The following is a 23,599-nucleotide window of genomic DNA, read 5'->3' as shown; positions in this document are numbered from 1 at the left end:
TAAAAAGCAAAAATTTATTCAGTCAACAGATAGCAAGAGGCAGATCATTTATTTCTAAAATCAATTTGTGAAACAAACATCTTATGTGAACACACTGCATTTATTCAGTGGGAGGGGAATTTGAAGAACAAGACGCAGTGTGTCTTGTCTTTGATTAAAGTAGAAGAGATCAATAAAACATCTGTAATGACACAGTTGTGTTGATTACTATACAGAAATTTACATTAAAAACAAGATGTTTCCCTTTTTAAAATTGGCAGCCTTAGAAAAGACAGTGGACTACAAATGGCCTGCAAATACACATGCAGTGGTATACAAGCCCAGAGTCAAACCCCCGAATCACAGACTATTACAGAGTAGCAGATCAATACGAGAAGAGGGACAGACTAGTCATGTAAAAGTAATCGCACCAAAAGGACAAAGACCCACTGAAACACCCAAAGGACAGTCTCACTCTGGAGACCCCTCCATCTTCAAGTATTCCCTCCAGCGCTTGCATCACTTCAAGTACTCTTGCCTCATGGACTCCGGACTCATGGACTCCGAACCTTCAGATTTCACCACTTCTTAGGTTTACAACACAAGTTATAAGTACACTCAAAATTCATCTATACATAGAAAAATAATGATAACAATAAGTAGCAGTAATAGTTATAACAATCACTTTACATTTCATTTTATACACAAACCACATTATACTGTGGCATCACATTCCCCACCCCCTGAGTGTACTGTTCAAGTTTAATCTTCTGTAGCTACGATACGCAAATAGGACCAGCAACATCGGTTTGGTTATTTAAATAACATCAGCAATCATTGACGATGGTGATGATAAGAATCTGAGTAATCTTGCCTTTCCACAGCGGTGCTTGTGTGTGACAGATGCATTATATACAAGCTGCTGATCGATCATGTGCCTCTGGCTTCAGTCTGTTCGCTGGTGTCAGACACGGACAGCCTTCATCCTGGAAAATAAACACGAGCGTTAAGAAACAGTCACTCCAAAGACATTCAATGCAACACGGGATCACAATGCACTGTAGTTTCTTGACAGCTCCTTCTGCAAGCAGTTTGTAGAGTGACAGCAGAACGCACGCTCATCTGCATGCTCTCAACAATTAAAACTTTACGTTTTAGACAGCACAGATGTGCAAACCAAGCATGAGTCGAATTAGCTTCTCAGTTGAAGTGTAAATCCGCCTTGAAAGGTGTCACTTTCACCTACCTCTGTCTCGCTGCTTACACTCGCTGCTACACTCCAGATGCCTCAGGAACCGGCAACGATGCAGCTCCGGCATTTGTACAACTTGGGGTCATGGGTGCGGATGTGGTTCCGTACATTCCTCAGTCGAAAGAAGGTCTTGCAGCAGAGCTACATAGCAGAGAGGGTAAGACAAAGGGTTAACGGCACAGAAATGAACAGAAGAGGACAACGGGGAGTTATATTAACCTCTTACCATTCCTGTAATTTCATGCAAAACGCCTATTCAAGGCATATCCAAAGTAAATTGTATGCAGTTCTTGAACTATTTGGAGTAAATGCATGGTTTTGGGCTTTTTTGAAAGATAACACTCTAGAGTGTCTAACCCAAAAGTCAGAATCACTGTAAGTGCTACTGAAATTGATTAATCTAAGTTTAAATACACTAAAACTAATATTTTTCATTTCCACTTAAAAATGTTTGCTAACACATGCATGCAGACAACTATAGCTGGAAAACACTGGGGCCACAGCATAAAGTCTTACCTAGTCCAATTTAAAATTTTATACCAATACCATGAAAAATGTATATTTTACACAGTTTTTTTTCTAAGGGAATGTCTTGGCGCTGGCTCTAATTGGCTATTGTAGGCTGTGAAAGGGACATGTGATCTCCTATTGGGTGGAATTAGGTGTCAGTCAAAAGGTCATAGCTCATCAGCTAATTTGAATACAAGATATTGTAGTTGTTTACGTCAGCATTTTTTACAGTTATGACAAACTAGGCACGTCTGCCGGCAAATTGGAAACGATGCAACAGCAGTCCCTGGGGATTTATTGATGGAATAATGTTTTGGACTAAATGTTTTTACTGGATTGGATCGTCTGGACCTTTGACAACATAACAAGACCATTTCTGTTGGAATATAATCGATGGGTGGATTACTATGAGGCTTCATAGGTGAGTCACGTCAATTTTGATTGTACTGGTTTGTCTGACAGAGACAAGCGTACCCGCTGTGGTGACTGGTGGCAAAGAATCAAAGTAACTAGTAACAGCCATACAGCCATCAGATTAATGTAGCGGAGTAGGAAGTACAATATGAAACGTATTAAGTACAAGTATAAAGTGGCCTTCAATGGAAATAGTAAATGGCAAACATGTGCCATAGATTTTCAAAAGTTTGTTTATTACAAACATCAACTAGCACCACCCATTTCACTCAGATAAAGTGTCCCTGGTCTCCACCAGCAATGGTATATTGCTTGGTGGTAATAAAATCTACAGATTTTTGGCGCTTTGTACCCCTTAATGGTTCTAGGTTGTTAAGATTTAGGAAAGCCTGTGCTTACCGGACATGGCCAGTGCTTGCCCTCGATGTGCCTGACGCGATGCATGATTAGGGCATCACAGTCCTTGTAGGAGGCTGAGCACTGCAGACAGGCATGGGCCGTCTTTGGGACTTTGGGTGCTTGACTACGAGGTCCTCGAAGCTGCTTTAGCCGTGCCCGACGTACTGCATCCGGCATGACACAGCTCCTGCTGTTCAGAGGGAGTATAACTTGCTGCTGGAGATGCATTGGACAAAAAACAGAGATGGGGGAAAGAAGTTAATTCTGATTTTGGAGAGGAGTCATATACATGCAAAATCAAATGATTAGATGAAAGGAAAATAAGCAATGACAAGTTAAAGGTGATAAATTTAATATTCCTTTACAGGTTCTAAATTATACTATGGCAAGAGGAAATAGGTGATTTTCTACAGTGTTCCTCCTTTACTGCCCTGGTTCCTAAAGAAATCATCAACAATCACCCTTTCACCTACCTTTGGCATGGTCGGTATGGCCTTCGACCCGGCAGACTTGGCCAGGTGAAGAGTGTTGTTTCGTGGTTTTGGCCTCGGGCTCTGAACCTTTCTTTGGCTCACGCTTCTCTCCTCCCTCTCCCTCTTCACCACAGGCAGGGCGGGTGGCCCTCTGGCTCTCAGTGCCCTGTGGGGGGACTCCGCCCCTCCAAATTTCTCCCCGACTTGTGACACAGAGCGTGTTAAGCAGATATCCACGCTCTCCTCTTCTTTCTTCATTCCGGGCATCGGCCCCCCTGCCGGCCGACAGAAGCTGAACAGAAAGCCTGAGTCCAGTAATTTGATGGGGGGCTTGCTCTGGCGCTTGCCCAGGTCTGGTGAGGGAGGATCAGGGAAAGGTCCAACAACTGGCATGGGTTCTGCTGGCTCCTCTTTGATGACTTTGTACAGAGGGTGGTTGTAGATGGACGGTGGAGGTGCTTGCTCTGAAAACTGGAGCCCACCAGGTTCATTAACCTTCACTTTCGGTTTAGTGCCCATGACCCCCCTCAGCCCCTGGCTTCCCACCTTCCTCCCCTCCTCTCTGGGCTTACACTTGGTCTTCTCCACCTCCCTTGTGGAGACCCGCCGAAGCTTGGCCTTTGCTGCTGGTCGGCTGCTGTTGTAACGCAGCGTTTTGACCGGCTCTACAGTGACCTTGTTTCTGGTGTGTGTCCTCTGTGAAGGTGGGGATTTGTGAGGTGTGTGGCCACAGCAATTGTTTGATGAAAGAGGTAGACCTGAGATAGAGTATTCAGCTGGTTCTGATTTGATCCTGACTGTGTTTCTCCCTAGAGTTTTGTTGGTGTTGCGTCGCAGAGGTAGCTGGGCAGCAAGGTGGGCAGCGTCACCCTTCCTCACTGACCGTCTGAGTTCTCTCCCACCAAAGGAAGACCTGGATGCAGGCTGGAACATATCTGGTAACATACCTTTACTTCGCATGCTCCTGTCACTTGGAGGGACATGTCGCTGGATGGTCTTTGGCCTCTTTGCAGTCATCTGCGCTGTGCTGACTGGACCCACAGGCTTGGTTTTTACTGACTTGTTGAGGAGGCGAGTGTTAACTGGGTTACAGAGAGGAAGTGACAGTGTCACATCCCCAAATGGTAGTCCTGGGCAGGTGGGGCGTGGTTTCCGCCGCTTGGTCAGTGAATAGTTGTTAGCTTTCAGCTTCCTCAGTCGCTTCTTTTGTCTCCAACCAATCAGATCTTCTGGTCTGGGGAGGAGGGCGGTCCTCTGTAACCCAAGGACATTCATCAACTTGTACTTCTCCTGTGCTCTCGCATAATCCTCTTCATCCTCTCCAACCTCCTCCACTTCCTGCTTTACCCTCACAGGGCTGCACACAGCGCTGGGCCTCAATCTGGAGGCACACGAGAGCCGGGTGATAGAGTCGTGTTTTCGGGTTCGTCTGGGGGTCTCTGGAACGGGTAGCAGTCTCTGAACCTCCTTGGCAGCCCCAGGAGTGGAGCGGAGAAGGCGGGTGTTTGATGGTGACATGGGCGAGTAATTCTGTGTGGCTATGGAGTGTCGAGGTGCAGTAGCTTTCTTTGAAGAGGGAGATTTGAAGTCCATGAGCTTCATCCTGTGTGAGGGACTCAGAGGGAGACCGTTGTGGCCTTGGGGTTTCGGTGTCCTGCGCAGATTGCGCCTTGGACTTCCTTCTATAGACTCATCGGATGCATCCAGTGTGAGACTGAAGCGGTCGTTCATATTGTCCTGTAATCCCAAATCCCTTTTCCTTTTGCTTTCCCTCTGCTGGCGGTGACGCCCAATGCACGCACCAGCACAGGGTGAGGTAAAGCCCTGGCCAGGATGGAGCTGCTGTTCCTGCTCTTTCATGAGTGCAGAGCAGGCTTCCACAGCAGGCCACATGCCCAGGTGGCGGGCCATGGCGATGACTTCAGGTAGGTCCTCCTGGCGAACACACAGAGTGGAGGAGTAGGAGAAATCCAGCAGAGACAGAAGGCTGTCTTCACTAAAACCTGAGGAGGGGGAGGAACCTTTAATTAGATATGCTGAACCTGGTCAATCAGTAAGTGAGATGAAAGTGACTGGTGTAAACAGAGGATCAGAGAGACAGCAGGCAGAGAGGGAGCAAAGCGTAGACATGGCGGCAGAGACTAGGAGACAATATAACAACTGCTTTAATCAGGGCCACTTCTCCTATCCAACGACACACATCAAAGAGGTAAGCAAATTAGAAGACTATGGCTGTGTGTGTCCCAATTCAGGGTCTGGATCTAGGGCTGGACAATATGGCCAAAAATGATAACGATAAAAATATTTCATATCATTCGATATAGATAATTATCACAATATATGTCAAATCATTATTTCTTTCAAGTTTAAAGGCCAATTTTTGCTCCTGAGTGAGAATTGAAGAAACCAGATGGTTAATTATGTGGTTAAAGTTATCTTTATGGTCAGATTGTGACAAACACTTGATGCCAAACAGTGGATCACTTCACAAGTCTGAGGTAGAACATTCAAATCTATTATCTTTTTCAACAAATATAATTAGTTAATCTTCCCCCCCACCAACAAAATAAATAAAGTGCTAATTTGTTCGTGATTCAAATTAATTAAGGAAAATATTTATTGATGATATATTGAACATTTATTGTTATTGAGGAAAGTTATATTGCGATAATTATTATTTTATTGCCCAGCCCTATCTGGATCCTCCAACTCCAGATTTCTAAACTGAATACATCATAAACTGACAAGCCAGTCTTGTTTCAAAAAGAACTTCCTCCTTTTGCCTGAATGACCAGTGTATCGTCTGCAGCTTTCAGTTTCCTGAGATGAATCGTGACAACTCAAGCCAGGAACTGTCATGTGACTGCATTCAGGCAGCAATCAGTCTCTGATAATTTTATCACATGAACTTCTACACCACTGAAAACCAGACACAGAAACACTGATTATAATCAAAATTATGTGAATGAAAACTCTAATAAAGTTGAGAATTAAGTAAAATTAAAATGGTGAAATAAATCACCTACAAGTAAAAGGGTAATGTATTATTTCAAATAAAATATACAGTACACTGTAACCTGGTGCAGTTTTCAGTCAATGTTTTATTATGAACATAAAACTGAATGGACCCCAGAAAGAATAGCCAATTGGGTATGCTGGTACTAACTGGGATCCTAAGAAAGAAAAATCTCAATAGGCCAAAATATTAGAGGTCAGACTTTTAAAAAGATTGGAATCAGACAAGGATATTTCAATCGGTGAATCTCTAACAACTATTTTGATAATCAAATAATCATTTTTGACATTCGCTGGTACCAGCTTCTCAAATGTGAGGAATTTATACTTTGTCATAAATAATAATAAACTAATTATCTTTGTGTAATTGACTGTCAGATGAAATAAGCAATCTGAATAGGTCACCGTGGGTTCTGGGAAATTATGATGGCCATTTTTTATTATTTCATGATATTTTACAGAGAAACGGTTGAATTGAATATTCTGGAGATGAAATCAGTAACAAAAACAAGAGCAAGGTTAGGCTACAAAAGAACTAGTTCGTACAACGTGTTTACAGCTGTTCCAAATAGCTACACTTACAGGTGGGGTGAAAATCTGAAAGTCATAGAAAGGGGCAGACAGAATAATCACACAAATTTGGGGATAACAACACACATTTTCATACCGTTTCTCTTGAAAGGTGATCATAGCGTTACACAAGTTTATACACAGGAAAAGTGACACAAAATGTGTAACCAACCTACAGAGAGAAGTTCAAAAGTCCTATAATTAAGTAGGTACCCTATTAGCCAGTCATCCATCATGCATTGAAGTAAAACATCACAACTCTAACACTAGCACCGACTTTTACTCCTTGTAATGAGCAAGACACTTAACCCCTAGTTGCTCCAGAGGCGTGCGACCTCTGACATGTATAGCAATTGTAAGTCGCTTTGGATAAAAGCGTCAGCTAAATGAATAAATGTAAATGTTGTAATGAACTTGGGACATACTGATTTAGAAGTTAAAGAGGAACACAAATGCATCGTTTTGTTGTCTGTGGGGCTGGACTGAATCATCTGGTGAAGGCTTAATCACATCTTTGCGTTCAGATTCAGCTGCCAAACTATAACAGAACCCAGCAATGCAGTAATGTTATGTGATCTTACCGGTGAGATCTATGTCTGCTTTCATGCTCGAGTCCATCTCTGTGAAGATTTCCTGGAAGTGATCGCTGACGGCCGCCAAAACGGCTCTGTGGGCAGAGTAGGATCGCCCGTTCGTCCGCAGGGTAATGTCACAGAACAGCCCCGCCTCCCGCTGACTCCTCAGCTTGCTCAGCATGTTGGCGCCGTGCGACGCCATCGTCTTTGTGACACATCTTCTGCCACCTAGCTCCTGGGAGGCAGAGGCAACGAGGCAGAAGCAGACAGAGAGGCATCGTTATAGGAAAGCAATGTGCGAGAAAGCATTTGCAGGAGACATTTAAGTGTGAGAGCAGGATTAAGTGAGAATGAGAGCGAGAGAAAGTATCAATTAAAAATGTGAGAAGCAGACAAATGAAGACACTGATAAAAAGGAAGAGGAGCTCAAAGTTTTCTAGGAGCGTGGAGGAAAACAACCTCAGGACAGTATTATATTGTCAGGCCTGCCCTTACCTCTGGTTTCTTGGTGAGCTGACATTCTGGACAGCTCAGGACAAAATCTCGGATCTGGAAGTACATCCCTGTGAAGAAAACAGATATGCAAACATCAGACTATAAAACGACAAGAAGAAATCTTTGGTACAACTTCTAGAATGCATGGAGGAGGACAAAAATCTTAAAAAGGGTCATAACTCGAGCAACAATTGTAGGATTTTTGATACAGATGAAGCTGAAAAATGTTGTGATACAAACAAGAAAAGCCAGGGCCATAATTAACAGCCTCATTCATGTCTGAGTTTCTTGATTTGTGACCGATTCAATCATTAGTTGCTGTTCCTAACTATAACACCTGAATAAACCATCTAGTTAGATGAGATAACCAGTAAGAAGTTGGTGTACAGAGTCAGGAACCACAGGCTGTCCTATGAAGTCAGATGTGAGGCAGGCAGTGATGTTCATACCCTCCCACCAGTAGTTTTCAGCCACGCATTTGTAGGTCTCCTCCAGGGAGAGGTGGCGCTGGCCAGGCCGCCGCCGCCGGTGAAAGGTGGAGAGGGCCTCATGTCTCCGGTCCTCATCCAGAACCTCCCGGTAGTTGATGAAGCCTTTTTCCAGCTTCTTGCGGTACAGCAGCCCGTCTATCACCTCAAAGTTGGACGCGCACCTTGCGGGGTTTCCACGCCCTTCCGAGATCCCGGCTGCCTCCATCTCTCTGTCTCCATCCGACCAGGGTTTGGACGGACAAAACGTCTCTGCGCTCGCGAAATGAGCGTTGGTGTGGGTGCAGTTGCCGGCCATTTCAACCGGTTTTATATTCTGGTGTAACATGCAACTTTGTCCAGGCTGGGGAGGACCACAGCTTCTGCCTCTCTGAAGTAAGCAGACACTCGGCCCTCTTTTGCTGGGCCGGGTCGCCCTCCTTGCGCGTCGCGAGCCACAGAACTTTACTTGAAACAAAGTCCACGTGGATGCGGTGACAACAGACAACAAACCACCGAGCTACCAGTAAGTCCCAACAAACACTATTTGACACCTTGCTAATAGCCTGACATGCCCAAGTGGACGGTCACCCATTAGCCAATTAGCTCAAATGAACCGTAAAGTCTCTCATTATGGCTTACTAAATTGTGTTTTTCTCAAATGGCGCTAAAAGAAGAAAGCCACCATCAGATCAGAGTCGTTTCACTGGAGGGTCCTTCTTTGTGCCCTAGCTGTCAGTGAGGGCATCACTTCTCACCATGCAAACAATTGTGGCTAGCATCCCTAAAACATCAATACAGTTGCACTTTATGCTCCGAAAACATACGGTCGTATTTTTCGTACAATTTTGCGGCTTTTAACGCTGCGCAACATCCGTAGATTTGTTGACTGTCCATCCAAAGTGTTAGATAGTAAAAAGCAGCCAAGGAGAGTTATTATCGCGCCAATAACGCCGAGCCAAGTGATGTAAAGTCACCACTTTCACAGCGACCATGTAACCGGGCTTCACCGCCAACCGCTCACCCGCAGTCCGTCTTCCATCTATTTCAGGGGCCGGGAGTGGCCTCCGGAGCTGGATGACGGCGGGCAGCCTCACCGCTGGCGTTAACTTGAGATTTCTTTTCGCCAACTCGAGTCGGAAGCAACATGATGACGCAGCTATCAGCTCAGCATCGCCACTTGAACGACCTAAAAGCGAGGTTGTCTCCTCGAAAAGCCCGTAATGTTGCAAATCACCGCGGGGACCCCTCAAAAGCGACCCAACAAGCTCCGATTAGACACCCGACATAGTTCGTGTCACTCTCGTAGCGGCGAAGCCAGTCTGACGACGAAATAATCCAATTGTTTAAACTCGTAACCTTCTGTTTGTGGCTGATCAGCACCGTAAACCAAGCCAAGTCCTCCCGCCTTCAAACAAAGGCCATTAGCAGAACCTTTAAAGAGCCTCCGCCAGACGACATGTGATTGGCTGACTGGGCTGCCATTCAAGTTACTTTCCTTCCCCTCGCAGTAAAGGTAGGTTGTTTGCACACGATGCCAGTAGAGTATCTGCTTCACTTGCTGCTACACAATCAAGTTAAACATGATACACCTTCACATACTATTATGGTATCGAGCTTTTATCTTCTGAATACGACCTGACATTGTTTTGCTTGAACAAATACCTTCAAATGATTTCAGATTTTAAAATGTTAGCTGTCACTGTCATCTCATTGTCAGTCACACATATTGTAATACAGTTGGCTATCCATTGTTTTGGCTCCATTTTCACAAGAGATTTTTAAAACTTTTAACACAAAATTCAACCCTTGGAATTGTAGCCTCAAAATCTCACATGGAACAGAAAATGATCAAATTAATACATCACCAGTAGCCTGTGAACATCACAATACTGTATGTTCTTGACTAAAAGAAATGGTGATTATTTAATGCTTTTTTTCAAAATGAAGTAGTGGTCATTTCCTCAAGATTATACAAATAGTACTCAAAATACACAATTTATGCAGTGTTAAAAATGATGTAGAGTAACAATGACTTTTGAAAACATTTTAGTAACTAATTGAGTATCTTGTGCTTTTGTAAATACAGATGATGAGGTGTGGAGTCTGACTTTGATTTCACTTTCATATTTTTCAGAAACTTGTGTTGCATCCCAAGACGAACACATTTTCACAGACATAACAAAACACATCCATACTGCATAACACATACTACACAAGTATTATAGATTAGAAGATCAATAACTGGACCTGTTTGTTTGCTCTAAATCACATTAGTCATCTGAAGAAAATGCGTTGTTGTCCTTGCTACATAATCTGTGCACTCCAAGATAAAGCAGCGTCCACATAGAAAATATTTTTTGGAGGAAACTTAAAATCTGTATGTTATGGACAATAACGGGTGGAGGATAAGAGTTCATTGCAAAAGCAAAAGGTATTTCTGGTGTCGTCTTTGCATTAATAATAATTACATTAGTTTTACACTACTCCACTAATCTCATAACAAATGTATTTGGAATATCAGTTTTACAATCGTTTGTATAAAGTGTAAAGAGAGGTGAACTCACACACCCTGGGGTGCTCCTGAGTTAGTAAAAACAGAAGCTGAATATGTCTTTTTAGCTTTAACTGTACTCTCCACATTTGCCAGAAATGTTGGATCCTGGGTTCTGGCAATGAGATAATGATATAACCAAATTGGGGATACCTATTTTCAAATAATAGCCTGTCATTTAAACAACTGATACAGAAATACCAGCCCCCAGATTTTTTGTCTTGTTTCCTATAAATAAGGCATTATATTACTAAGAGAATGGCCTTTTAGAGATTACAATGAGATATCGGCTACTGAGAAAAAAGTGTTTCAATAACTAGGGAAGGTGCCTCTTTTCATTTTGTTCTATGATGTAATGCGTGCATATTTCCTAACACACAGAGGATTAAAGGTGAATGGGAGAAGGAACTGTGAGTGACTATTGATGAGGAGACATGGGAGGGTATATTTGGAGTTACTTCAAAAATATATCCATCTGTACTTGAACAAAAGCAATCAGTTTTAGAGTTATACATAGAATATATCCCATCATTGCAGTCTTTAAACCACTCACTGACTTGCTCCTGTGTCTCAAATGTAAAACCGATATGGGCACATTGCCTATGTTAATGTCAGAAATGACAAATTAATTAAGTATTGGACCAAGTATTACTTGAAATGGAAAAAAAAAAAAATCACAAAGATTTAGAAATGGAATCAATGTCTTTGATTTTGGACCTCCCAAGTAGAAATATAATTACTGTGGCTAGCTATTAGAAAACATAATTACGGTGGACGCGATGATAGGGCCCTTCTGTTAAGGGTTGGTGTAAAGTTTGTTTGGAGTATTCTACATACCAAAGCAGATCAGTTCTACAGTCTGGCAGCCCCATCTGAATGATCTTGGACCTGATCGTTCTTCCATTATTTTACAGGGGGTCTTCTGAACTCTTGTAACCTGTGATTTACTTGCAACACTGACTATTTCCTGTAACCTTCTGTGTGTTTGTTGATCTGAGCTGTTTTTGTTGGTTTGTGTTTCTATAGCATGTTTGTTTTATTCTTATTGTTCTTGTGGAAAAATAAGGAGATCCACTAAATATGTCATTTAATAAATCCATGTCTACTCTATTTGTAAGAAATGAATGGTGCCACTGAATCAGACAAGGATTATTTGAATCATCTTTGTTCGGTGTATAAATGCTACAACTGCATCTTCTGTGCTACGATTTTGCTTATATGCAAACTTCTAAGTATTACATTAAGCATATGTAAGGTCTTCCACATCTCTTGCCACACAGGTGCAAGCTCAGCTGCAAATGCTTTCAAAATAAAAGCACTGAGGTTATCTGGTCCTGTGTTCTTCCTCACCTGCCCAACAGTAACATAAATTCTATTTGACTGCACAGGTACAGCTGAATCAAGATTGTTAACATGATCAGCATTATTCACTTTATCAAACCTAGAGAAAACGTTTGTTTTGTTGCAAACAGTTTGTTGGCCTCGTTGTGTCACTAATGCTTTCCTAGTAGTTGATAGTCCAGTCATGCCCTTCATGATGTCCAACAAATGTTTTGCGTTACTTTTTCTAATCGTAGCTTGTGTGACCTCTTCACATCTCGTAATTTCCACCTTAAATTTTTTTCTACATGATTCAATTCTTGTGTCCCTCTTGAAGGATGTTTCTCAAATTCTTAAGCTTAACAGGATGTTGCTTACCATGTTGGTTGGTGTCACAAAACTTTACACCACGGTATATTCTACATTTCACACAAGACAAAATTATGAATGTGGTACTTCACTTAATCGGTTTAGTTTGTCTATATGTATTGTCCACAAATTTTGTTTTTAATTCAAGACATCAAACCTTATAGTAGTATTAGTATATTTCTAAAAATACAGCAAGCTAAACTGTAATGCTGCAAAGCATACATTAAACCTCAATTCACACAATTTACCTGCTGAACAGACAACCTTTAACATTTAATTTGTTCTGAAATGCTTAGAATCACATGCGGTACTGATTCAGTAATCTGTGCATTTCATTCTAAGCTGTGCAATGTGTGCCAATGTTGGGCATGTGTATTCTAAAGACTGAGTATCAGATTTAGTCTTTTAAACTTGTATGCAAGGACAGCATGAACAGTGACAAGTTTTTATTAATTTATAGAAAACATGATGTACCACCTTTATTAAATACAAAGAGTCCAAATAAGAAAAGGGTTTGGTTTTTTAATTCAAAGTAAAAAAATGTTGTGATCTCAGAATTTCAACATTCTGGCTACAGTCTTGAATACACTGTGACAAACAGCCATGCACATCTACAATTAATTCTTCATTAGCCTAATCCTCACTGCATCTGTAAAGATGGCTCAAGAGACGTACGCCTTGAACTCAGTTTAATAAAGACACCCTATGAATGATCATCTTAATAACAGTCAACTAAGGAAAGCAAGAATCATCCCGCTTAAACATGCACGGTATATGAAACATCTTTTATTAGACAATGAGAAAATGACTCTTGAACGCTGGACAATCTTGAGCTTTTTACTCAAGCAGCAAATTAAGACTCAGGCTGCATATTCAAAGTTCTGACAAGGCACTAAACCTTGAAGTGCTCATTTTGTTTTTGTTTTTCTAATTCAGGTTTTGGGCGCAGTTTTAGTTTCACAATCGTGTGTTATTGACACAAAGTGAGAACTTTCCTTATTACAACAGCACTTCAGCATCTCAATGTCAAAAAAATCAAATATAATACAATTATCTCATTGCCTGTTTACTGTAGGATACAAAACACATGCACACGACTAAAAGAAGAGTTAATTCAAGGACACTTACTGCGATGCAGTTTGTTGTGTAATGGAGTACATTATGTGAGGTTAAAAATCTCTCGTTAGATCAAATACAGACTATATCAACCCAAACACAATGCTTATTGCACTGTGGTGTTCCACCCATGGGGAGCCTCAGTGGTTTTGTACTGGAGCTTCTTTCACCGTCACCATCTGCACTCTTGTGATATAGCACCACGCTGTTACCAGTAAACACTAAGCCTGGGTGACACTGCTTTTTGCCGTGGGCTCACTGGTCTTTGGCCGTTTGGACTCTGGAGGCTGGCACACTGGATCAGTGGGAGGAGAAGGACGTTCTGCAGAAATATACATGGAGGAGACAAGGGTTAGACATTATAAATACACTTCATTTGTCTAGCACTTTTCTTAACAATGTTACAAAAGGAAATAAACCAGACAAGGCAGATAAAATGAGAACAATGCCGAAGAACATGAGCAAAGAGGAAGTAAAGACAATAAAGTGATTAAGATCAAATAACAGTAAAATGTCAAACATTTCCAAAAGCTTTCACAAAGAGAAAAGTTTTAAGAAGAGATTTAAAAGAAGCTAGAGACCTAAGGAGCAAGGCCAATTAAGGCCTTAAAAGTGAGCAATAAAATTTTTAAGTCAATTCGAAATCAAGCAGCATTTTGTACCAGCGTGCGACGTCGGTGGGAGCCCTGGCTGATAGAATAAAGTACAACTTTTTGTAAATTAGCAATTGATTAAAAAAAAGACCTAATTTTAGAGATTAACTTGATCTGGAAGAAACATGAGCAGTCAGATGATTATACGGGCTTTTATCAAACCCACAGGTTAGCAAGTTTGAAAGAGAATACTAAAGTGAATGGTATTTTTTTGTCTGCTGTAAACATCCATCACAGTTAACAGACCCACTTCCTGGTTCAACTTTGGCCTGCCATGTTTGTGCAATGACGGATTGAAGTTGTGTGTGCACCAACAATTTGCAATTTTACCTCTAAACAAAGTTTTTTATTGCGGATACATTCGGTCTAGATGGACATACATTCAAATGATTCCAAGCAGTATGACAGAATGAGGAATGCAGATTTTAAATTTGGGAAAGAGAGCACTGGTATCCGATCACTGCTCTGTATCGTGTTGAGGTATGTGACTCAGGAGAGTAAAAGTTGGATGGGTACGTCGCTGGTCATGACAGAAATCGGTGTGATCAAGGCTGCCAATCAGATAGTTGCAACATGAAGGACAACAGCCAAAAGCAGCTGCCCTCACTAACCATGTTTGGCCTTCTCAGTGGAGGAGGGCGTGCGGAAGAGTGAACTAACAGCTGGAGACCGGGATGCAACGGGAGTCAAAGATACTCTCCTGTAAACAAACAGAAAATGTACGAAAGGTAAAGAGGCTTCAGGCATGAGATCAACAGAAACGGCACAAGCAGAGAATGTGACAATAAACTCTGCTCTTTTACAGAGAACAAAGTTTATCAGTGTTTAATTTCATTGATCCTCAGTTTTTCTTCTTCTCATTCAGTTGTTGCTTTCTAGTTAAACTAGTCGTGGCATGTTACGGATACAAGGGAAATACAAAAGCATGTGCAGACGTGCCATTGTCTACACACAGTCTTGTCAGTGATTATTATTTTATACTCTGTGGGGGGTCCAACGAATCCCTCATACCAGATAGGGCTTTGTTCTCACTGCCAGTGCTGAGCACATGTAAACCTACAAAACCACCACAAGCCCCTTACAGCTATTTATATTTTTCCTGCATTTTTAGAATAATATTTAAATAAACACATTTTAAAAGAACATATTGCTTTCTTAGTCTTCGTACTCATCCCTGTGAACTGCATCTTTAGAGATAATCAGCTTACTTACTTTAATCATCAGGGGGGAGGGGAGGTGGATGCAGTATGCTCTGTGTAGTTGCTTCCTCAGTCAGACTCTAGTCCCAACACATTTGAATATTTAAAGTATTTCCATAAATTATAATATGTTCTCTTGTGTGGGGCAGCACCTGCATTATTCACATCTACACAGTTTTAAATACCCTTAGTGAATGAAAAAGTTTAGGAAGATCTTGCTGGTACAGAAATTAAAATTACATAAATTCTTCTGCACGATCACTAAATAATACTGCACGGTGTTCCCACATGACCCTGGTGATGGGATCACTACACTGACATCCATCCAAATTTAAGATTGAATTCAAAAATTCTAATAACTGTTAATGCGTTCCACAATTTGGCTCCACCACAAATATCACTGAGTGCCCCTGTTAAAGTTTTAGACTGGTGGTCACCAGGCTTTTATGGAACAGTCTCCCTCTGGGGGTCAGATCAGAAAATCTCATCTCAAAAGCCATTTATTCCCAAAGGAATTTTATTAGTGCTTCTTCAACCTGATTTGTTCTTATTCCTTTATAATTTTAGCTTATCTTAGATTTTAATATTTATATTATTTTGATTGCTTTTTCTTGCAACTGTGAAGCACCTCGTAACTCTGGTTTTGAAAAGTTACACAGTTGCTTTTTAACTTACTAACTAATAATTACGTAAATATGATGTTCCAAACGCCAGAAGCATGTCTCATTGAAATTACCCAAATAACATGAGTGATTTTAGTGTGTGTGGACACTTATTTACAAGTGTGAGGAACTAAAAGCAGACAAAAACATCCACATCACTTGGCTGAATACTGACACAATCAATGAAAAGCACATCCATGAACAGTACACAAAGAGATGAAGAATGATGTGCACTAGTCCCTAAACAAATTGACTGATGGTAAATTAATCACAACTAGTGTCATAGTCATAATCAATAAATATTTTAATCTTCCACTTTCTCAAATGTGAGGATTTGCGTCTTTTCTTAATTTTGTGTGTGTAGATGAAAATTTTGAACAAAACAAGCAAATGATTAATTAGTAGTGTAACAATCGTGAGTTGCAGCTTCACGTGCCTTGAAAAACCTGCCTGCCAACAATCGAAGCATGGCTGTGCCTATTTGAAGAGGTCTAATAATAAACCAACGCCTGGTTTGCCTTTTGCTCATTCTGACACAATCAAACAGGAGAACACCTTTTTCATTTACCTTGGGGTGGGCCCCTTTGGGGTTGTTGTACCCTTAGGGGTGATGGGCCCAGCAGTTTTAGCACTGCTGAGGATTTTAGGGGTGGTGGGAGTGTGGGGGGAGATGCGTGGCTGGGTTGTGGAGGAGTTGGTAGGAGTGAGAGGAGCAACACAGGCTTGTGGGGTCGAGGTTACGCTTTTGCTTGCGGATGTTGGGGTCTGAGGTGCTGAAGGAGTCGTGGCTTTAGGGGTAGAGGGCTTCCCCCAGCCCTCCAGGGTGTTGAGGGTGATCCTCCGGGGCTGAGGTTTAGACTTGGCACTGGGGGTGCTCTTCTTCTCCTCTGAAGGGGTGACAGAGGGGGCGTCTTTGCCAAGGCTGGTTTGCGATGCGGGAGTCGGGGCCGAGCTTAGTGGCTGGGTCACAGGAGATGAGGTCTTGGCCGACTTCTTTCCCTTTTTCTCAACGCTGTTGTTTGGGGCAAAGACCTCCAGGGTGGGGGGCTCCTTTAGGGGAATGCCCAGCTCCCCGGGAGAGAAGGACAGGAAGGAGCAGTAGCCGTCTGTGGAGGAAACAGCCAGGAAGGAACCATCACGAGACCTGAAGAGGATATAATAGTAAAACATGTCAGTGGGTGGAAGCTAAAACACGAACAAAACAGACATTTTTAAAATTCAGTCTTTTAATATGTATAAGAATCTTGTGTTGAGGACACAATGATAGGTTTACATGACCGCATGTACACTGAAACATTTATTGGTTGCTGCAATAATCCCTCCTGTCCATACAAGCTATGAAGAGATCCCTGATGTGATTCAAAATCTAAGCTTTGGGGAATGAAATCCACAGCTCTGGTTCAGTGTAAAAATACATTCCAATGTCAAACCAAGTTAATATGAGGCTTCGGCGGTCGGAGTTACTCAAATTAAGCAAGGGATCATCCAAAGTTTCCTCTTCCCTCTGCTGAAACTTCATAATAGCTTTATTTTTGCACAGCAGGAGGAGTGTGGATTTTGTCCCCCACCACTTACATTGGAATCTCGCAGGACATGTATTCATAGCCAGTATGAAGAGTAGAAACAATAACAGAGACCATAAACTGTGTCAGTGTGCATGTGAGTACGGTTATGAGACAGACTAGACTGAAATACTATTAAGATTGTTTTTAATGTAAATAGGCTTAGGTCCTAGTCTGGTTCAAGACATCTGAAAACATCATTTCCTACATAGCTAGCTATGTTCGTGTAAAATGCGAGAGAAAAATGACAACAAGTGTGGAGTGGTAATCAATACAGCCGTGTAAAAAGTTTTGTGACTCCATTAAAATAAATGAGGACTATTCAAAAAGGTGCCTAACTATACAAGAAAATGCTACAAAAGAAGACAACAGAAGAGAGTCCTAGTTTACCATGTAAGATCGCTGAGTGTGTGGTAGTGGACATTAGACACCAAACCGAAAGGGAGTGTCTGCTGCGTGTCATACAAGTAGATTGAGTCCTCAGATGCTACAGCAAACACCATTCGGTACGGCAACTGGAATACATTGGGAAGAGCCTCAATTGAACCATCTGTAGAGGACAAAGGGAGAAAAAAATAAAATAAATAAAAATCAAGAACATATACAAGTCAAACATAAAAGGAATTAAAAAAAAAACAAAAAACAGAGGGCTTTATCATCATTCTAGTCTGTTAACTAATGTGTCCTTGCCTTCTCCCTTCTTGGTCCTCAGTTCAAAGTAGACGGGACAGCAGCGCACCGCCAGTGTAGCTTTAGTTGGACAAGGCAAGTGAGCTATAGGCCTAAGACACACAGGGAGAGATTTTACATGAATCACCAGCTTTAATATAGTAAACACCGACTCTGAAAAACTAAATGCCACAGTGTGTCACAGGAGTTACCTCTTGAGACTCTTCCTGGAAAAGATGTAGGTGGTATTTATGATGTTTTCTCCTATCTCCACACATCCAGCTGAGGATAAAACCGAAGATTGATTTATATAAATTACCTTTACTAGAATAATAAAACACAACATTTCCATCAGATACATTCCAGGTGAAAACCACAGTTTGAGTATGCAGTGTAGGTTACCTGGGGCAAGCAGGAAAGACCCGTCTGGTGTGAATGAAAGACGGCGAAAGAACGACCTCATACTGTCATCGTGGAACATCCTGTACTGCTTGACCTGCAAAGATAAAAAGAAATACCTGTCTCACTCACATGGCAGTGGGGCTGAAGATCTCTGAAGATATTACAGAGTCAATTTCATTCATATCAAATATAGGGAATTGTAAGACAAAATATTAAGTTTTCATGTAAGATAATCTCAAAAAGGTACATGCAAATGATAAAAAATTATATAATAGGTTCAGTGTAAATGTAAGCATTACATTGGTGCATTCCAAGGTGAAATACTTATTTTACAGCTGGATAATCAGGCTAATTCTGACAAAATGCATGACTGAATCTTAAAAGATCAAATGTAAATATAAAAATAATGAAGTCCATTGTCACGTGTAATACAATGGGTGACTCAACTGATTATCATCAAAGGCGAAGCATCTACTGACCTCTCCCTCTGCAAGTGGCCCAGAGCTCATTTTACTGATACAGAAGGCCTTCTTCTTGGTGTGAGTACTGTATACACGCATCACTCTGAGGGGGACGAAATACAAAACATCTTCAGCATCAAGCTACTGAAACCCCACAAGCTAAGCAAATACAATAATTTAATGAAGATAATACCCATAGACAGGCTATGAAAGAGTGTGTCTGTATCTCTGCTTTTCTACCTGTCACAGCTGAGAGTGGCTACATATTGCCCTAAAGGATCCCAGGTCACTCCCTGCACGTAGCTCTTATGGTCATTCAGGATACACAGCTTCTGTCCTAAACACAAAACACAGTTGCAACCAGCAGAATTAATATAAAGCCAAAATAAGATGTACTCTCACATCTTTCACTAAAGCACTTAAATATAACAGATGAAACTTAAAATGTATAAGCAAACCTTTGTTGATGTCCCACATAATAGCTGTGTTGTCAACAGACCCAGACACCATGAAGTTTCCATCCCGTGTCCAGCAGATATCATACACATCCTCTATGTGTCCCCTAAACACAAATCAAATGGTAGGAAATCTCTTTGTATAACCACAATATTTCTACAAACTGAGATCAATCTGATAGCAAATTTCAAAATGGACAGAACAAGTAGATCTCCATAACTAAATATTATTATTTTTTTAAAGTAATGGTTCTCTTATAATTCTGAAATGTTGACCGTTTCACTCATCTGACATTTGTGACTTTAAGTGCTGAACAAGACATTGAGAAATGTCCGACATATACTGTATGTTTTGCAAAGTAAGTTAAATTGGGCCAACAATAGTGAGAGGATGATATGAAAAAGCAGTTATACAATTGTTGTAATGTGGTTTAACACTACAACTCTGAAATATCACTTTGGGAATCATTTTATCCTGTCTTAAAATTGCAAGGTGAACAGTAGCATTACACCAGTCCCCTGCGAGGTAATCCACCAGGAATGTGCATTTGCATTATTAATTGGTCTTTCTATTATTAATTAAATCGTGTGATGTTTTTGGTCGCTGTTCTATTGTCAGTCTGAACACACTCTTTGCAATCAAAGGAAAAGAGGTAGAAATTATGATTAAAACTTAATGTGATCAAAACTGCCAGAGTTGCGTACCTTAGTGTCTTGACCACAGACCAGCTCTCCTTGTTGAGCTGAGCATCTTCATCCTCCTGGAACATGGGTGCCTGCTCAGGCTCCTTAGAGTCATTGAGCTTCCACAGCAGAATTGCTGCATCTGTACCAAATAAACCCCATACAATTACAAAAGGCCATTTATTTTAAAATACCTGTTCTGTCTTGAGAACATCACCAGTGCCTTTTACATAGTGACATTTCACATGGCACAAATTCTAATTTGCATCTGTGAATTATGTGTGACATACCATCTCCTCCTGAGGCAAGCAGCTCCCCATAAGGGCTAAAGCGCACTACGTTGACAGCTTTGGTATGTCTAGCCAGATTAGACAGAAACTCCACAGCGGCCTTCCCGTCTGGGCCCGTGTCTACCCGCCACAGCTGCGTCAAGATCAGGGCAAAAGGTCATTAAAACACACACTCTGTAAACAGCTGTGAGCTTATATACCACAGCTACATTTAAACAGTTTAAAAACAAAAACAGTATTTTTACTTAATATAAAATTTCGCTAACATCTGTAAGATGCGTTTTCCAACATGGTAAAATACGGCATTTTAAAAGGTATGAAAACTGCCTGGCTTATGATAATGCAATTTAATAAAAAATCTTTTAATTTACAAACAAAGCGGCAATATAAAAAGAAAAACATTTTACAGTTGTTGTTTTTTTTAAATCGTACCCATTGATATAGTTTGGTGGGACAAAGTTTGTGGAACAGAACAATAAGTAAAAATCTGAATACTGAGCTGTTCGGGGAATCCTGTGTGTCACACATTCAAGTCCTGGAAAAGGCCCCACGTCCTCTTAAGTATGCCAATATGAAAATGCAATACTAATGTTACATGACGTTTTGTTCGACAGAAAGTGTGAACCTCCTGTGGGCATGCACATTTGCCCTCACAGCTGCAACCATTTCGTTTGATTTAACGGTCAAATTCATGCACGTAGTAGTAACATTTGCTTTGCTGTGTGACACTGTTCCTTTCCTAGACAAATGCATGTACATGGTTAAAAGTGACTCTTGGTCGGACACGTCTCACTGCATTAACCAGATGTATCATCATCTCTCTCTCCACTCACTCTGACTGTTGTGTCCACTCCAGCTGTGGCCAGCCGGTGAATGCGTCCATCTGTGCTGTGCTGGAAGTCCAGACTGTAGACTGGCTCCTTGTTGTGCCATGCAATCTCACACGTTACCACCTTCATCTTATTTTATATCCAACACTGACCCCAGGAAGGAAAAACACATACATGTTACTATAACCAGGTTTATATAGGCTCGTATTCACTCAGGAGCTAAAACAGACTGTTATGTCTACACGCTGACAAGTACGAACCCTGTATTACGGACTACAGAAGAAAATTATTTGATAAAACAACTAATTTGCCTCAGTCACTGAAACCGAATGCTAACAAGCTTGCTAACACCATTAGCATTACATTTAGCAGGTTTGTTGGGATGATTTGTGGCTGAAGTTACAAACGACAGACAAGGTACGTGTGCACATAAGTTACTGTTAGCTAACGAGTGTGTTCGTCACAGATACAACCGAGTTGTGCATGTCTAGTCTTTGAAATGAAGTTATGTCGAAGTAGATTGCAGCATTTTACCTCCTCTGTTGTCCAGCTGAAGCGACCTGTAAATTCCCGCGTACGATTCGTTCAAAACTTCCGGTCGCCTCGGCTGCACTGATTGGACGAAAACGCGGAAGGGGCGTGATTATTGTAACGTGCTGAAAATGTTGATAATTCAAACTTATCAAGCACATACCGGGTCCATTAATATGACTTAAATACGGCTTGTTTTCCACTTCATCTTTGGGCACCCATGTTTAGTACACCTGTTTGCTGATGTATGCCAATAAATTCATGTTTTTCGAGTATAATCTATTGAGTTTCTCTGTCGTCAAACTAATTTCAGTTTACAATCATCAACAGTTGTGCTAACTACTGCACGCAGCCCCCTTTCTTAAAGCACATTCATGTGATTTAAAACTTAAATAGTGGTTACACAGTAGAAAGCTACCTAAACTAAACTTCTATTCATAGTATTTTTTTCACCGGTAAACATGTAGTATGTATAAAGTGTAAACAGTACACAACAATAAACAGAACTTTAGTTTTCTGTGAAATGTGAGCCCCACACTGTTTATTTTGTTCAATGTCTTTTTTGGACTATAAAGCTGGTATTTTCAAGAAGATACCAAAAATACAAGCAATGCAACATCCCCTTTACAGTTTTTTCCCCGATTGCTTAGGCACAGCTTTTGAAACTATAGGTTATTTTTACAATCGATACACTAACCACAAAACCTTACTCCAAAAGAGCAAAACATTAGCCTACACATTGCTTACAAAAGCAAAGAATTATTTAAAATCTCTTCAGAGTCTTTATTTTAACCTTTGTTTTTGCATCAATACGGTACACAAATTTTTTCATATAAGCAGCAACTACGCACTGAAAGTATAAATGAACAACACTTTTGGCTTTTGATTTTTCTGTTTGTAGGGCATAGTAGTTTGCCACGTCATGCATGTAGTACAGTAAAACTCTTTTTTTTTTTACACAATCTAAATTTATTTTGAAAGGGACTTTTGAAAGAGCTGCTTCATCCAATGCAGAGAGACTTACACTGTTGATGTTTTGGAACATAGCTGCCAGTAAGTCGGCTTCTAGTTCTGAGTGGGATGAAGTTATTTGCAATGACCATATACTTACAATGTGGGTCTCCTGCTCTGGGTTCAACAGTCAACCTGTTCCACAATATAAGTTTCCTTTCAATTCTGCTAAAAACATTGATCATTTTTACAGTAGCTATGGATCCTTGTTATTACAGTGCATAGACGATTAGGCTATTACTGAACCAGTACCAGCGCCATAAAACAGTTTGTTACTTACCGTTCTTATTTCAAAATAACCAGATGATACAGTGTCTCACAAAAGTGCATACACCCCTCTCAACACTGAAGAAATGACACTTTGCGACAATGTAAAGTAGTGAGTGTAAAGCTTGTATAACAGTGTAAATTTACTGTCCCCTCAAAATAACACATCACACAGCCATTAATGTATAAACTGCTGGCAACAAAAGTGAGTATACCCCTAAATGAAAATGTCCCAATTGGGACCAAAGTGTCAATATTTTGTGGCCACCATTATTTTCCAGCACTGCCTTAACCTTCTTGGGCATGGAGTTCACCAGAGCTTCACAGGTTGCCACTGGAGTCCTCTTCCACTCCTCCATGATGAGATCACGGAGCTGGTGGATGTCATAGACCTTGTGCTCCTCCACCTTCTGTT

At 41.0% G+C, this 23,599-nt stretch overlaps 2 protein-coding genes across 8 annotated transcripts; both read right to left on the bottom strand.

Annotated features, from left to right (window-relative positions):
• Nucleotides 1–9,566, bottom strand: si:dkey-229b18.3. 3 transcript variants are annotated; one of them, XM_046054170.1, is made up of 7 exons: nt 8,132–9,566; nt 7,683–7,750; nt 7,194–7,422; nt 3,028–5,030; nt 2,555–2,770; nt 1,226–1,372; nt 1–965 (listed from the first exon to the last, which is right to left on the bottom strand). In XM_046054170.1, exons 1-6 carry the CDS (start codon nt 8,496–8,498, stop codon nt 1,268–1,270), a joined length of 2,988 nt encoding a protein of 995 aa, XP_045910126.1. In that variant the 5' UTR covers nt 8,499–9,566; the 3' UTR covers nt 1–965; nt 1,226–1,267. The 3 variants fall into 3 exon arrangements, with proteins under 3 accessions (XP_045910126.1, XP_045910127.1, XP_045910128.1); XM_046054171.1 differs by having other exon boundaries at nt 2,555–2,767; XM_046054172.1 differs by having other exon boundaries at nt 9,174–9,565.
• A 3,328-nt stretch (nt 9,567–12,894) lies between these two features.
• chaf1b (chromatin assembly factor 1, subunit B) lies at nt 12,895–22,049 on the bottom strand. Of its 5 annotated transcripts, none has more exons than XM_046054891.1 (14): nt 21,910–22,049; nt 21,379–21,522; nt 20,546–20,678; nt 20,277–20,397; nt 19,575–19,678; nt 19,357–19,453; nt 19,135–19,219; nt 18,656–18,749; nt 18,466–18,535; nt 18,275–18,366; nt 17,975–18,134; nt 16,591–17,166; nt 14,773–14,861; nt 12,895–13,830 (listed from the first exon to the last, which is right to left on the bottom strand). In XM_046054891.1, exons 2-14 carry the CDS (start codon nt 21,502–21,504, stop codon nt 13,730–13,732), a joined length of 1,848 nt encoding a protein of 615 aa, XP_045910847.1. In that variant the 5' UTR covers nt 21,505–21,522; nt 21,910–22,049; the 3' UTR covers nt 12,895–13,729. The 5 variants fall into 5 exon arrangements, with proteins under 5 accessions (XP_045910847.1, XP_045910846.1, XP_045910845.1 ...); XM_046054890.1 differs by lacking the exon at nt 21,910–22,049 and adding an exon at nt 21,636–21,895; XM_046054889.1 differs by lacking the exon at nt 21,910–22,049 and adding an exon at nt 21,739–21,895.
• Between the last annotated feature and the right edge of the window lie 1,550 nt (nt 22,050–23,599).

This window comes from Micropterus dolomieu, linkage group LG07 (assembly GCF_021292245.1).
Source record: "Micropterus dolomieu isolate WLL.071019.BEF.003 ecotype Adirondacks linkage group LG07, ASM2129224v1, whole genome shotgun sequence".
Lineage (NCBI taxonomy): Eukaryota > Metazoa > Chordata > Actinopteri > Centrarchiformes > Centrarchidae > Micropterus > Micropterus dolomieu.
Note: the sequence above shows the minus strand (reverse complement) of the source record. Positions and strands in the feature narration are given on the sequence as shown.